The sequence below is a fragment of the Lupinus angustifolius genome, chromosome LG06 (genome assembly GCF_001865875.1).
Source record: "Lupinus angustifolius cultivar Tanjil chromosome LG06, LupAngTanjil_v1.0, whole genome shotgun sequence".
NCBI classification, from domain to species: Eukaryota; Viridiplantae; Streptophyta; class Magnoliopsida; order Fabales; family Fabaceae; genus Lupinus; species Lupinus angustifolius.
In genome coordinates this window covers 28,371,253-28,384,868 of record NC_032014.1, presented here as the reverse complement: position 1 = coordinate 28,384,868, position 13,616 = coordinate 28,371,253, and the positions used below count along the sequence as shown (strand labels likewise).

The following is a 13,616-nucleotide window of genomic DNA, read 5'->3' as shown; positions in this document are numbered from 1 at the left end:
AGTTTACGCCGTCAATGAATTTATGTTCATTAGATGTCTTACTCTCTCTATTTCTCTTCTTTTCTATTGTTTACTTTTCGGACGTGTGTTCGTCAGATAAGACAACTTTGCTCGGATTTGGAGCTACCCGTTCGTGATGATCCAGGAAGGGGCATGAAGAATTGAGGAGAGGCAGTACCCTAGCTTTGGAGTTAGCTACTAGGAGTTGTTTATCATTTAATGTGTTTTGGCGATGATTAATATTTCCGCCTTTCTTGTTGGATTTTGTATATGTTAGTGATGATGTAGTTTCCGCCTTTGTTGACTTAGTTTGTATGAACTAAAGATGACTTAACCGTTTATATGCATTGTGTTATTCAGGAAATTGTGAATCAGGTTAAGTTATCATTTGATAACATTAAGTTGATTTTCCGCATTTGAGTTACTTAAAGTGATGTCCTGGAAAAGGAAGGTTTTAAAAGAAAACAATTTTATACAATCTCTGTATTCAAAAAAAAAAATTTACCCATTTTTCCGCAATATTTTTGAGAAGTATTTTTCGGGGCGTTACAACTACAAGCTCATAACTACAAGATACAAGCTTATAACTACAAGCTAGTTTTCAGGAATAGAAGTAAAAGAAATGATAGCAACAAACACCTAAGGTGATAGAATATTTGTAGTTGTTATCTTTCTTATATTTCTTTTGGGTCTATAATACTTATTATAGCACAGGATATCATCAATGAATCATAAAGGTGAAATGCATATGTGACTTATTTCCCTTTTATCAAACAAGACACAAACCTCCCATTCACAAACATGACATTTCCTTTCACAAACAAAACATAAAAGAGAGAAATGAGTTTTAGATATGTTCTATTTTTCAATCATTTATATTTAATAACTATTTAAAAAATAATCTAAATAAATGATAGATGATGTAATGACTATATATAAATATTTACACTAACAATTTATAAATATTAAACTCAAACATAAATAGTGGTGTTGGTATTATTGAATATTATTGTTGGTGCAGCAGAAACGATCGTTGCGCAACGTTGACCACAAATAATCAAATAAAGTGCATAGAATAAATAAAAGAAACTAGATAATTTGTTAATGGGGTTCGACCAATTGTGTCTACATCTTCGGGAGCGCTGAGTAACTGCGAAGATATTATTAGAGAATAAAGATTACAAACCATATCACACTCATGCTCCCACCTGCCCATATGTGTTTCTATTTGGTGCTTATATTTGGTACACATTATAACAAAAGACCTAAATCCAATATATAACATTGATATTCTACTATATTCTAATGCAAAACAATTAAAAACTAAATATAATAACATATTTCAAACAGCTCCAACATTATAAAACAATTATAATGGTAATTATAGTGGACAATATTGGAAGCTTTTGTAAGGAATTGATAATCATAAACAAGATGGGTGTTAACGATGTGGGGGGTGGAGGATGGTGTAGGATGATGATGTGATGGTGATAGAGGAATAGGGGATGTTTGTGGACAATAGGTAGGAGAATAAGCATTTTTTGAACTTTTTTAATATATTGACAACTAATGTTTTTCCTATAAAAAATGGAACCGTGTAAAAATATGTGTGGAACATAGTTATTGCAATTGAGGTGCCAAATAATTTAATTGTTTTAAAATATATAGTAGACACTTGGTGCATAAGATCTCACCTATTAGGATTGATCGGTGGAGAGAAGAAAAACATGCAAATATATATAAAAAATAGATAGATTATTTTTAGAATTTAAATACATTATATATTTATCAATAAAGAACAATGTAAAATTATATAAAGTTTGTTTTTCCAACCAAATTGTGCAACTTCTAATTGGTTTTTGTATGTAGCCTATAAAGATGAATAATAAAATTAAAAGAAGACTAATTTTAAAAATAACACTCCTAAAAATGTGACATGGTTAAGAAAGATTTTCCCTTTAATACTTTACATAACCTAAACAAATTAGTCTTTGACCTATTATAGGAAAAGACTTTTTGCTAAACTTGCATGTGCCTAAGCTCATTGGGTTTTATTTTAATTTTGGACATGTCTATTGTCTCATCAATCAATCAAAATAAAGAGATCAACTTTTGGGGATAGAAACCAATTCTTGGGCGGTTAGTGGTGACCCATTAATTTGAGAATGAATAGACACATTTTGTTTCTCAATCAACAATATTCTGGCTTTATTGTGTTTATGTGATAATTTCTATAAAATTTCTTGAAAAGCTGAAAGAAGTAAATGTGATTGGTTCACAAAGTTCATTTTATAATATATCTTTGTTAAAGTAATGTACACTTTGTAATATATTTTTTTTTATATTTGACCTTTCAAAATAAAAGTAAATTTTTTAAGGAGATATAAAATACTTTTAATTAGTCTTATAAACTGATGTGTCAATCCATATACTAATATGATGTTAATCATACTGATCAAAACCAATTAAAGTCCGCCAAAACTGATCATATAAACTAATTTTTGTTTAAATTGTACTAATCATATCAAAATTATAAAATATTTATAAAAATGATTTAATGTTAACCAAAAAGTTGTAATGAATTATCAAACACAATTACTACATTTGATTATACTTATAACACATGAAAAAATATTTATCATAATTTTTATTAATTTTTTAACATAAATATTAGTATGATCTATGTATATCTAACTGTATTGTTATACAATTTAATTAGCGAATTGTTGATTGAATTATATCATATTAGTATCCTGATCAAATTGATAATCGGTAATGTGTTAATAACAATCCTTTTAATATATATGGCTATTATTACAATTAAACTATAAATACACTATTTTACTATTTGGCTTTAATGTAAAATTTAATTTATAGTACCCATGCTTGGTTTTCCAAAGAGAAACATTTGGTATCTTTTCTATGCCAATATCATTAGCCTATTCTTTAGTCTCTCACCAATCACTACTCCCTATTCCTAACTTTCCCCCGATTCTCTCCCATTGTTTTATTTCTATATATACCTCAAATTCTATTGAATGATCAAAACATTTTTACTATGCTTATTCCTATAAAAAGCAAGAGCAAAGAAAACAAAGGAGAAGAATAGTAGTATAAAATTTTACTTTCCATCACTTAGTTACAACAATAAATAGAAGGGGAATAAGAAAGTATATATAGATGGGTCTCACACAAAAAAATTCATCCCTAATTTGTGTCAAAAATAAAAATTTAGAAAGAAAACGATTCAAAAGTCTGAATTTACTCATTTATGAATGAATTGAAAGAACGATAATCTAGCTGAAAATACATAGAACTTTTTTGTTTATATTTGTTTTTCTATTTGAAATTAGTTACTTAATTTTGTTTTTATTGCTTTTAAAATCACAAATAAATTGTAATTATATATGGTCAATAAAAATAGAGTGAAAAGAAAAAGAAACAAAATTACTTAAAATTATCAACAAAATTACATACAATACTAACAAAATTAAGAAAATATGTAAAAATGAGAAGAAGATATAGAGGTTACTGATTTTTGTTGAAATAATTTGCTACAATAGTAAAATTGTGTTTAAAAACTAAACATTCAACATAATTTTACATATACACATGTGTATACATATATACATATAATTGGAGTATTTATATCATTTTAAATATATTATACATAAGTATATATTTTATCATTTCACTTGTTTTTCATTTTCAATCACATTAAACAATAAAATTATCACATTATTTTCTATTATTTTTCTATTGTTCAACTCAATTTCCTTCTACTTTTTTTCTCCTTAAGATGAATTTAATGTCAAAATGTTTGTGCTGAATTAAAATCATATAATGATGTGTAAGAACACCAGAAAATTTAAGTGTTTAATATTAGACTTTTTTTTATATTATCAATATATTTCTTTAATTCATATATATATATATATATATATATTTATTTATTTATTTGTTAGTGTATAGATATTAAACTCTAAAATTAAATACAACATATACATAAATAACATCATACATACATATATATATATATATATATATATATATATATATATATAGTTCTATTGGGTCATGGGGATCAATTTGTGGTGGGTAGAAACAAGTTGAAGAGAAACGACAACTATATATCATATCATTGGTACAATTCTCTAACATGCGTAAAGCCTAACTTCCTCAACTTTGCTCCCTAATATTAAATCAATGCATTTTGCTTCCTTTCTCTTTTATTGTCTATTACATTTCTACTACCAAGAGTATCTACTAACCTTTTTTGGTAAGGAATTAATTCATTTTAGGATACATATTTGATTATTCTATCAAGTGTCGCTATCAAAAATCAAAATAATGACATTTTAGTCTTTTTAAAATCTGGCAGAATCTTACACTACTAAACCAACAACTTGTTAATTATTAACCGTAAAGTTGATGTGAATAATTTTTCAAGATGGAAAAAAATGTGTCAAACTACTCCTAGTGAGAAGTATAATTCTTTATTTTTTTGTCCTAATTAATAGTCTAATAACTAGAAATATGTGATAGATTTTTAAGCGTAGATGAACATGAGTATTTAGCTAATTTTTATTTTATCCCTGGTATACAACTCACTTAGTAGATTTGCAGAACATTAAACATGAATGCATGAGTTCAACCATAAATAATAATAAAATATAAATTCTGCCTATAAAAAATCTTTTTTTTTTACATTGTGTTTAGAGTCTTTTTATCATGAAATATATAATTATTTATAAGGAAATTCATATATTTTCATGAGCCATAATAATCTACTTTTGACTAAATCATGGAAGAATAAATTTACGCGCAAAGCCGCAAATTAATCCTGACCACATAAGGTTGCTACCACATTCAAACAAATTAATGGAAAAAAACATCTAATGTTGTTGAATAACAGCATAAAATGCATTATAGAAGCATAACAACAGAATGAATATAAGAAAACTTATGCAAGCATTTGTCTCCTATAATTCTATATGGTATTTTAGGCAATCATAATGAGAGAGAAAATATAAAATATAATTAAAACATAAGTGTACAACTCTAAATTATCACTTACAAATATTTGTCTAATGTTGTAAACATTTGTCTAAAGTTGTAAGATCTTATATAGACAAAAATATCAAAAGTTGGTTGCATGGACAATCACACACCATAAAATGGATTAGTTCGTTATTCACAAAGTGGGAGGACACCTTCGTTACACAAAAAAACTTTAAATTGTCACTTAAGCACAACTCATTTTAATCAAACAAACATAAAAAAAGTCATTACTTCATCATTATAATGAAAAACTTATTTAGCAAAAACTACTTAATTAATATAGCATCACTATTTAACAACATAACATCACAATTATGAATTAACGTCAATTATAAATTATTAATATAACATCACAATTACGATTAAAGTAATATTACAATTATGTTACTACATGCATTTTTAAGAATTCTGGATTCAGGTGCACATGGCTATGGACACCATATTATCTGGACCTACAAGTTTTAAACTCTCCAACCGTATTACCCAAGAATCCAAAACTTTAGACCCGAACCTGACTCATTGCAAGTATTACCTACATGTTTAAATCCTCGTTTTCATTTCTAGTTATTACCATTTTGTAAAGAGTCGAAGATTTGATTACTTTATATTAGTTGGTATTTTGCTGATGACTATTTGAACATTAAGTGTTGGTTACATCATATTTGGTATTTTGGTATGTTTGTGATGAACTAATGTTGCTAAAAAAATAATGTTAATTTAGATCGAGAACAATACTTAAACTAAAAACATATGACAACAAATATTTTTATAGATGTCAATTTGACAATTTAAGGAACATATAATTAGAAATATCTTTAACTTAAAGTCTTAAACATTTAAATTAAGACGTATGTGTCAAACTTACTAACATAAACTTTATCATATTTCTAAACATGATCAACCCACATTTCTTAAAATTTATAAAACTTGAAGGGAATTTCATTCATAATATGAAGAGCTTATGTTACATAAGGAGGAAAGGGGAGCAATGATTAATTAATAATAATATCCATATGGCTAAGAATGAAAAAAATGTGCCGTTATATCCGCACCATGCACATTTATTTGTCTTCTAAGAAGGTTCAATGTACCCTTATCATAAATACACGCGTGTGAATAGAACTATCCCTTTCCCTCAATCCTCTCTAAGCATATGTACTAGGAGCACCACTTAGTACTTATTCATAATGATCATGTTGTAATGGAGTAAGGACATGGAAATGCAATCACGGAAACATCACAAATAATATTATTTTTTACGTCGGCCTAGTGGTGTAATGTCTCACTAGATCTATAGATATCGTATTAGGTCAAATATTCGATTCATAAGAAATGCATCGATGTACTCTATTAACTCCTCACCCATAGAGTAAGGGAACCCTTGGTTATACTGAAAAACTGAAAAATGTGTTGGTTTAGTTATATATGTTCTCATTAGATCCTCAAATGATGTATTAGATCTAAGGTCAATGGTTCAAACTCTAAGAGTGACACTTCTTAAAAAGGAAAATCATATACTCCAAAAAATTAATTCATTATCTCGGATCTTGAGTCTTCCTTTGACCATCACACAATAGTTGTTAAAGATGTTGGAGAATTATATACACCTAAAGGCTGAAAAAATGCCACGATGATCTTCCACTTTTCACATTATATATGGCTTTTAATTAGAAAATTGGTTTTAATTTGTCATTGCAATATCTCCATTTGTGGGCATCATATAAGATTACCACACTTGTGTGAATTATTTTACATGAAAATTAAAGTTTAAATCTAATGTGCCTCTAATATAATTGATTTAGTTAAATATAATCTCGTATAATCACATCATTATAATTAGATACCACACAATACTGATAAGATAATGTGGTTATAAAGGCAACAACAACCATATTATTATACCCACATGACATTATCCTTTAACGTGAATTCAATTCACATATGATATAGTTTTTATTTATTCATAAACTCTAATATAGCCTTTATATAAGTAGATATAAATCAACATATATAATTGACACAATGCTTAAATCATTTTGAGATCATGAGCTTCTTTATGCGTAAGAGACGGTAATATCTAATTGAGTGCATGGGAGAGGGAGTGCATGTTTGAAAAGGTACGTGGGTTCCTACTAATGATATACACATTTATTATTGGAAGATAAAAATAATTAAGTAAGCTGATAATAAAGAGATAAATTTTGTAAGAGTTTTATATATAATTATTGCATAATTTATTATTGATATTTAATTATTATTGACTATCTTCATACAAGATTAATAAGAAAGAAATAAAAAATAAATGTACAACAAATAAATATATTTTTTATATTGACAATACATATATATTACAATATAGTAAAAAAAATACGCCATTATTCAGATTCTGATTACAAAATATTCCACACATTTTAATATGTTAGTGGGCATGGAATACGTGGGACTATTCCTGATACAATATTTGGTTCCTAAAAAATGAAAGAATGTGGGAGTTGTGAAGTGATAAAAAATGAGAATATATTATTGGGGGTTAATTAATGGTATTTTGAAAATACTAAACCATTTTATCACGTAATTTCTTTATTTGAACGCTATCATGTAAATTTAATATTATTTTAATTTTTTTTCACAAAATTTGAGCATATCACTTCAATGTTTTGCATAGATTGATTTGGTATTTATTGAAAGTATATGTTAATGTGTATCTTTGGAATATAGATCAATAAAACTAAAACATGCATATCTTATATTAAAAATGATATATCAAATACACTAAATATAAGAACTTTGCAAATTGTGATTTCTAATACAATGTTTTCTTCTATAAACTGGTTAAATAGGCCCCTTTGTAAAAAATGTATCATTATATGTTTGTGACTTGGACTACAAACTTAGAATATAGTTAAATGTTAGTTTGATGAGTTAGAATTTATTGTTAGTTACACTGCATTAATGCACAAGCCACACATTTTACTCATTTAAATAGACTTTTATATATTTTAATCTTTCTCCACAAATTTGTAATCCCTCTTGATTTTAAAATATCATATCATCTAAAACGTTTTAGTGAATCTGTTTTATTCTCAGAGATCATTTTTATAAGATTATTTTAACTCATATCATACAAATTAAGAAATGTAATTGATGTTGTTACTATCATTCAATTTATCCATAATTAAATATACTTTTCAAAATTGTCATTCAGGTGAAATTTACTTTCTTTTTTCACTCAATTAACTAAGGACGTTTCATTCTAATGTAAGAATATTTTGATATCAAAATACAAACAAATTTGAAAGGAATATTTTAAAAAAGAATAAAGAATTTCCTCGTACCAGAAGATTCCTCCAACAAATAAAATTATGACACCTCTCCTATTTATTTTTATTTTTAAAAATATTTTTGTGAAAAATAGTTAAATGAAATATATGTTATTATTTTAATGGCAGAAGGACATAATTTATTTTATGCGTATGAAAATATAGAATATAAATTTTAATTAATAGGATTATGTAAGTTTTCATTTCTAAGTTTGCTTTGGAGCAGTTGAATATCAATAAGATGTTGGTCTAGTCGCATAAAACTTCTTTACTAAATTTACATATAGGTTAAATATTCAATTCCTGAGAATCATACTTATCGGGAGGGATAACTAAACACCCATAAAAAAAGACATTAGTTTTTTACCAATTGATAAGAGACATCTTTTATGCCAAATGAAGTGCATTCACTTGTACCGACAAACATTAATAATATATACTGACATATATTGCTGTATATTCACATGCCTTTAGAACCAAAACAAAATATACACAGAATCACCCTTTCATCTTAAATATTATATACTATATGATAGGAAACCCTAATAGAACTTTCATAATAGTTGCATACAGAAGAAGTTCTAAAATCACATATTGTTGTTACTTCCTCTCTGATAAGCGTCACCACAAGGATCATTATTCCAAGGAGAAGAAGGATAATAAAACCCTGAAAGAGATTGATTAAGAGAAGAAGAAGAACCTTCTCCACCTTCACCAATTCTTCTACCATCTTCAGTATTATTTGGAATTTCATTACAAGTATAACGAATCAAATCAGCATTTGTTGCATCTAGCTCCTTTTGAAGCCTAATCACTTGTCTTTGTAGCACTGAAATGGCACCAACACAGCCATAGACAGGGTCTTTGATTCGAGCTTCGGCTTCATAAGCAAGAGAGTTCACTGCATCTTCTCTTTGATGAGGTTGAACTTCATTCAGAAGCTTGCTTACATTGCTTGCACCAAATATTTTATGAACATTTGCAAACTTTTGAGGCTCTTCTGGTGGGAAGTATTGTGCAAATATGCAATCTGGCATGCATTTCCTTCTTAAGAACTTGCATGCAGCACAAGGAGAATTGGAGTAGCTTGAAGAGGCCATAAATCTTCACTTTATACTAAGAATCAAGAACAATGTTAAACCATCTAGTTAGAGTTTTTTAGATTATGTAAGCAATGTTTTAAATTGTTGTTACATTTACATTATGTTTATCATCATTATAGAAAAATAAAGTGGATCTAAATATCTATAATTACATTCATAATACAATTGTGAAAACTACCAAAACTACAATATTATGGTCTCGATTTTAGTTGTGAATGAGGAAGAGTGGTATGAATACATGTCCATTGAATACAATTAATATTAGTCGTTAGATTCAGTTAGCTAACATTAAGAAGACATTCATAGTCTTTATAACATTTAATAATTGTTTTAAATTGTAGACTATATCACATGAATCGGTGAAATATTGTAATTATGTTAGTTTCTGCAACCACATCACCAAATATATAATTGATTGTAACATCCAATTACAATTACAATTATGTGGCTGCATCATACCACAATGTAATCACATCATGTCATATTAAACCCAAAAACATTTTTTTAATAATAAAAAAGTTACACTGCAAAAATCTCAATAATAATGACCACAATCATAATAATTACAATCATAACATAACCACAATTTAAAACTCAACATGTAACTTTAGAAAATGAAATGACTAATATTGTTTGTTCCCATTGAACATATGTGTCTATGCAGGACTTATTCTTTGTGAATATGGTTTTAATTTATGGCATGTATTTACAAATATTGTAATAATACTACAATTCTGATAATATCTACAATTCTGATATTACAATTGTGACTATATATATAGTGCACTTATTTTCAATTATGACTAACACAGCATAACTACAGTTTAAAGCATTCAATTTAAATCTCATAACAGAAAAACTGTACATCATATATATATCAATTAACCACATTGCATAAATATAATTCCAAGTTGGCTACATATAGCACCTTAAACTATATATTAAATCACCAAAGGCACACTATGTGTTCACTTGTTGTAAATCATATAAAGCTAAAATAATTATACATCATCCAAACTGAATTCAATATGTAAACTTTAACTAAAATAGTTTTATGGTTAGGGTGAAAGGAGTGAGTGAAGGAGATTGACAATAAAAAATATTAATATATTAATAATTGCCGATCAAATTTTCTTTTATGCCTGTCTATCTTTATGTTGTATACTGCCACTATTCATATATATATATATATATATATATATATATATATATATATATTCTGACTCACACCCAGAAATCTTTTCTTAATTTCATTTTCCTCACTTGAATAGAAAGACAAGAAGGAGAAAGTTAAAATATAATAATATGATAAATAAATGTTTCTATATATGTTAGACAACAGTTTATTTTGCTGTTTGATTTCACCTTTTCAAACTGTATCTTCTTTCCTCTCTCTCTCTCACTCTCTTTCTCCTTATCTTCCTAGGTCTAAAGATAGGATATGTGGAAGTTTCTCAATTTTCAACTCTTTGATCATCAATTGGATGCTACATCTTTCACCCTGAATATCATACTTTCAAATATTTACATAAACCAAACCTTAACACATAAATTTATTAGGCAAAACATAGCACAAAACATGTAATTCAAATAAAAAAAAACTATACCTTGAAATAGCTAGCTAGGTTTACTTGAATGAACAAACAATGTAATTTAGATCATTACCTTTTTCTTTCTGATCAAGTAGGAGGTTTTCTCTATCTAGATCTGTTCTTTATTAATGCTATTGAAAAAGAAGAGAAATCTCTGGAATTTACTATTGGATGTGAGTGTTCAGTGGAGAAAACCCTAGTTAGTTGCAGGACATGATGAGAGAAACACGCAAATACAATGACAAGAGATAAGTAAGATGAGATTATATAGAGAAAAAGAGCATTTTTCTAGTGAGAGAGTGGAAAAGAAAGCAAAAGACAAGTGCAATAAATGGGGCTACAATGTGAAAAAGAATGACTATGACATAACCTTTATAATAATATCGAACACTGTGTAACAACATATATAGCCAAGGTTAACTGTAATAATCTACCCCACTTCTTCGTCTATAGCCAAGGTTAACTGTAATAATCTACCCCACTTCTTCGTCTATAGCCAAGGTTAACTGTAATAATCTACCCCACTTCTTCGTCTATAGCCAAGGTTAACTGTAATAATCTACCCCACTTCTTCGTCTATATATTCTTGGATGGATATCCCCATATCTATTTGTTTTATATCTCTAGTTTTCAATGTTTTCGCAGTTGTAGTTAAATAACATTATCGTAATTGTAAAAAAATGTGGGAAAAAGCGGCCACAATTATGGTTGTGGCATTTTTTGGTGAAATTTTCATTTTGATGTCTTGATTGTCATTACATGGTTTACTTATTGACTCTAAATATATTATGTATCAATTTTTTTTTTGTTTCTCACATGTATCCTCGCACGAGAGGTAATTTTGTCTGAGTCGGGAACATCAACAGATAGGTGGAGCTAACTCTCCCAACGGATATTTTTTCCATCTGCAAGACTTGAACCCGAGACATTGCTTAAGGAGAATCAAACATATACCACTTGAACTAATACCAGTTAATTTATGTATCAAATTTAGCATAACGTATATCAAATATTGGTTGCATCATAATGTAAAAAATAATAAACTGCATACTGTTAAAGCATTGTTGATGAGATAATTAGTTGTTAGATAATTGGTTGTTAGTTTTACTGATTTTCAATATATAAATCATTGTATCATTTTCTAATTCAATTAATGAGAAATAAAGTTTCTATTCTTTCTCTTTCTTTCTTCAAGTTTTTCATTTTCTCATTCATTATTCTTTCATACTTCTTGATTAATCAAGAAGATTTCTTTAATGGCTCTACCATTTTAACATGGTATCAAAGCATAATTATATTTTGATGCTTCCGTTCATACTTCCCTTCCAAGATTCATCAAAAGTTCAATAAAGAATCATCAAGAATCTAGCCAAGAACTACCACGTCTTTCTTGCATCTGAAGCTATCATCAAGCAAATTTATTGTTTTCTGGGCTTCGGTTTAAACAAGGTAGGTAAATTTTCAACATTGGTCACTCATCAGGAATCCTTGGAATCAAAAGTTAATGAAAGCAAAGCAATGGTGAAGTTTCAACTTAATAAAAATTCATTGTATGGATGTTGATGTTGGAAGTTGTGCAGTGGATGAGAAGCAGAACTTCCAGAACGTACAACTTAGTCTCAATTTCTTTGTCTCCTTATTGAAGAAAAAAAAAGGAACGGCAACATTTTCAGGTTTGGATGAGGGCATTTTCAATGGCATGTTCACAACAATATTTGTTTCTTTCAATTACCTTCTTTCATCTTTTATCAATGACAACAAGAATCTACACATTCTTTCATCTATTACCCCCAATTATTTCTCATTTCTTTATTACTTTAGTTTCTTTACCTCTCTCTCTCATTAAACACAGCATTAAAGTGTGTATTTCTCTTCATTGAAGCAACATATTAGGATCACGATTAAGATCTATTCTTCTCTTTTTCATCCATTATGGTTGGTTTAGTTGGTTAAGCTTCTGTCAAAATAGATGGTTAAGCTTTGGATGAAGTTGCTTCTGCCTATGGTGGTTAAGTGTCAGTGTTGCTTCACATTCAGATTTCAAGATTGCGAGACGAAGATTCGCTCACCAGCAAGAGGAGGTATTAGAGTATGCGTTGTGTTCAACACAATCATTTCCAAGCTGGAATGCATGACACATTCCAGCTTGCGGGGGACTGTTAAAGCATTGTTGATGAGATAATTAGTTGTTAGATAATTGGTTGTTAGTTTTACTGATTTTCAATATATAAATCATTGTATCATTTTCTAATTCAATTAATGAGAAATAAAGTTTCTATTCTTTCTCTTTCTTTCTTCAAGTTTTTCATTTTCTCATTCATCATTCTTTCATACTTCTTGATTAATCAAGAAGATTTCTTTAATGGCTCTACCATTTTAACACATACCATTTACTATAAGCATGTTGTTGAGAGCCTTTAATCATGACATTATCACTAGATGATGGACTTATTTTTTAAAATTCATCTTCTTTTGCACTTCCTAGTTGGTGGGTTTTTGCCTCTTGAATTTCTAATTTCCCAATGGCTTCTGACTCTATT

General features: G+C 28.0%; 1 protein-coding gene across 3 annotated transcripts; it reads right to left on the bottom strand.

The window, feature by feature from the left end:
* Positions 8,950–11,391, bottom strand: LOC109350669 (LOB domain-containing protein 25-like). Of its 3 annotated transcripts, none has more exons than XM_019591915.1 (2): positions 11,092–11,391; positions 8,950–9,485 (listed from the first exon to the last, which is right to left on the bottom strand). In XM_019591915.1, the coding sequence occupies exon 2, from the start codon at positions 9,479–9,481 to the stop codon at positions 8,969–8,971; it is 513 nt and encodes a 170-aa protein (XP_019447460.1). In that variant the 5' UTR covers positions 9,482–9,485; positions 11,092–11,391; the 3' UTR covers positions 8,950–8,968. The 3 variants fall into 3 exon arrangements, with proteins under 3 accessions (XP_019447460.1, XP_019447461.1, XP_019447459.1); XM_019591916.1 differs by having other exon boundaries at positions 11,150–11,391; XM_019591914.1 differs by having other exon boundaries at positions 8,950–9,497; positions 11,150–11,388.

What these genes read in the sequence shown, in the direction of transcription:
- LOC109350669 (XM_019591915.1), bottom strand. Translation starts at nt 9,481, where the DNA reads ATGGCCTCTTCAAGCTACTCCAATTCTCCTTGTGCTGCATGCAAGTTC.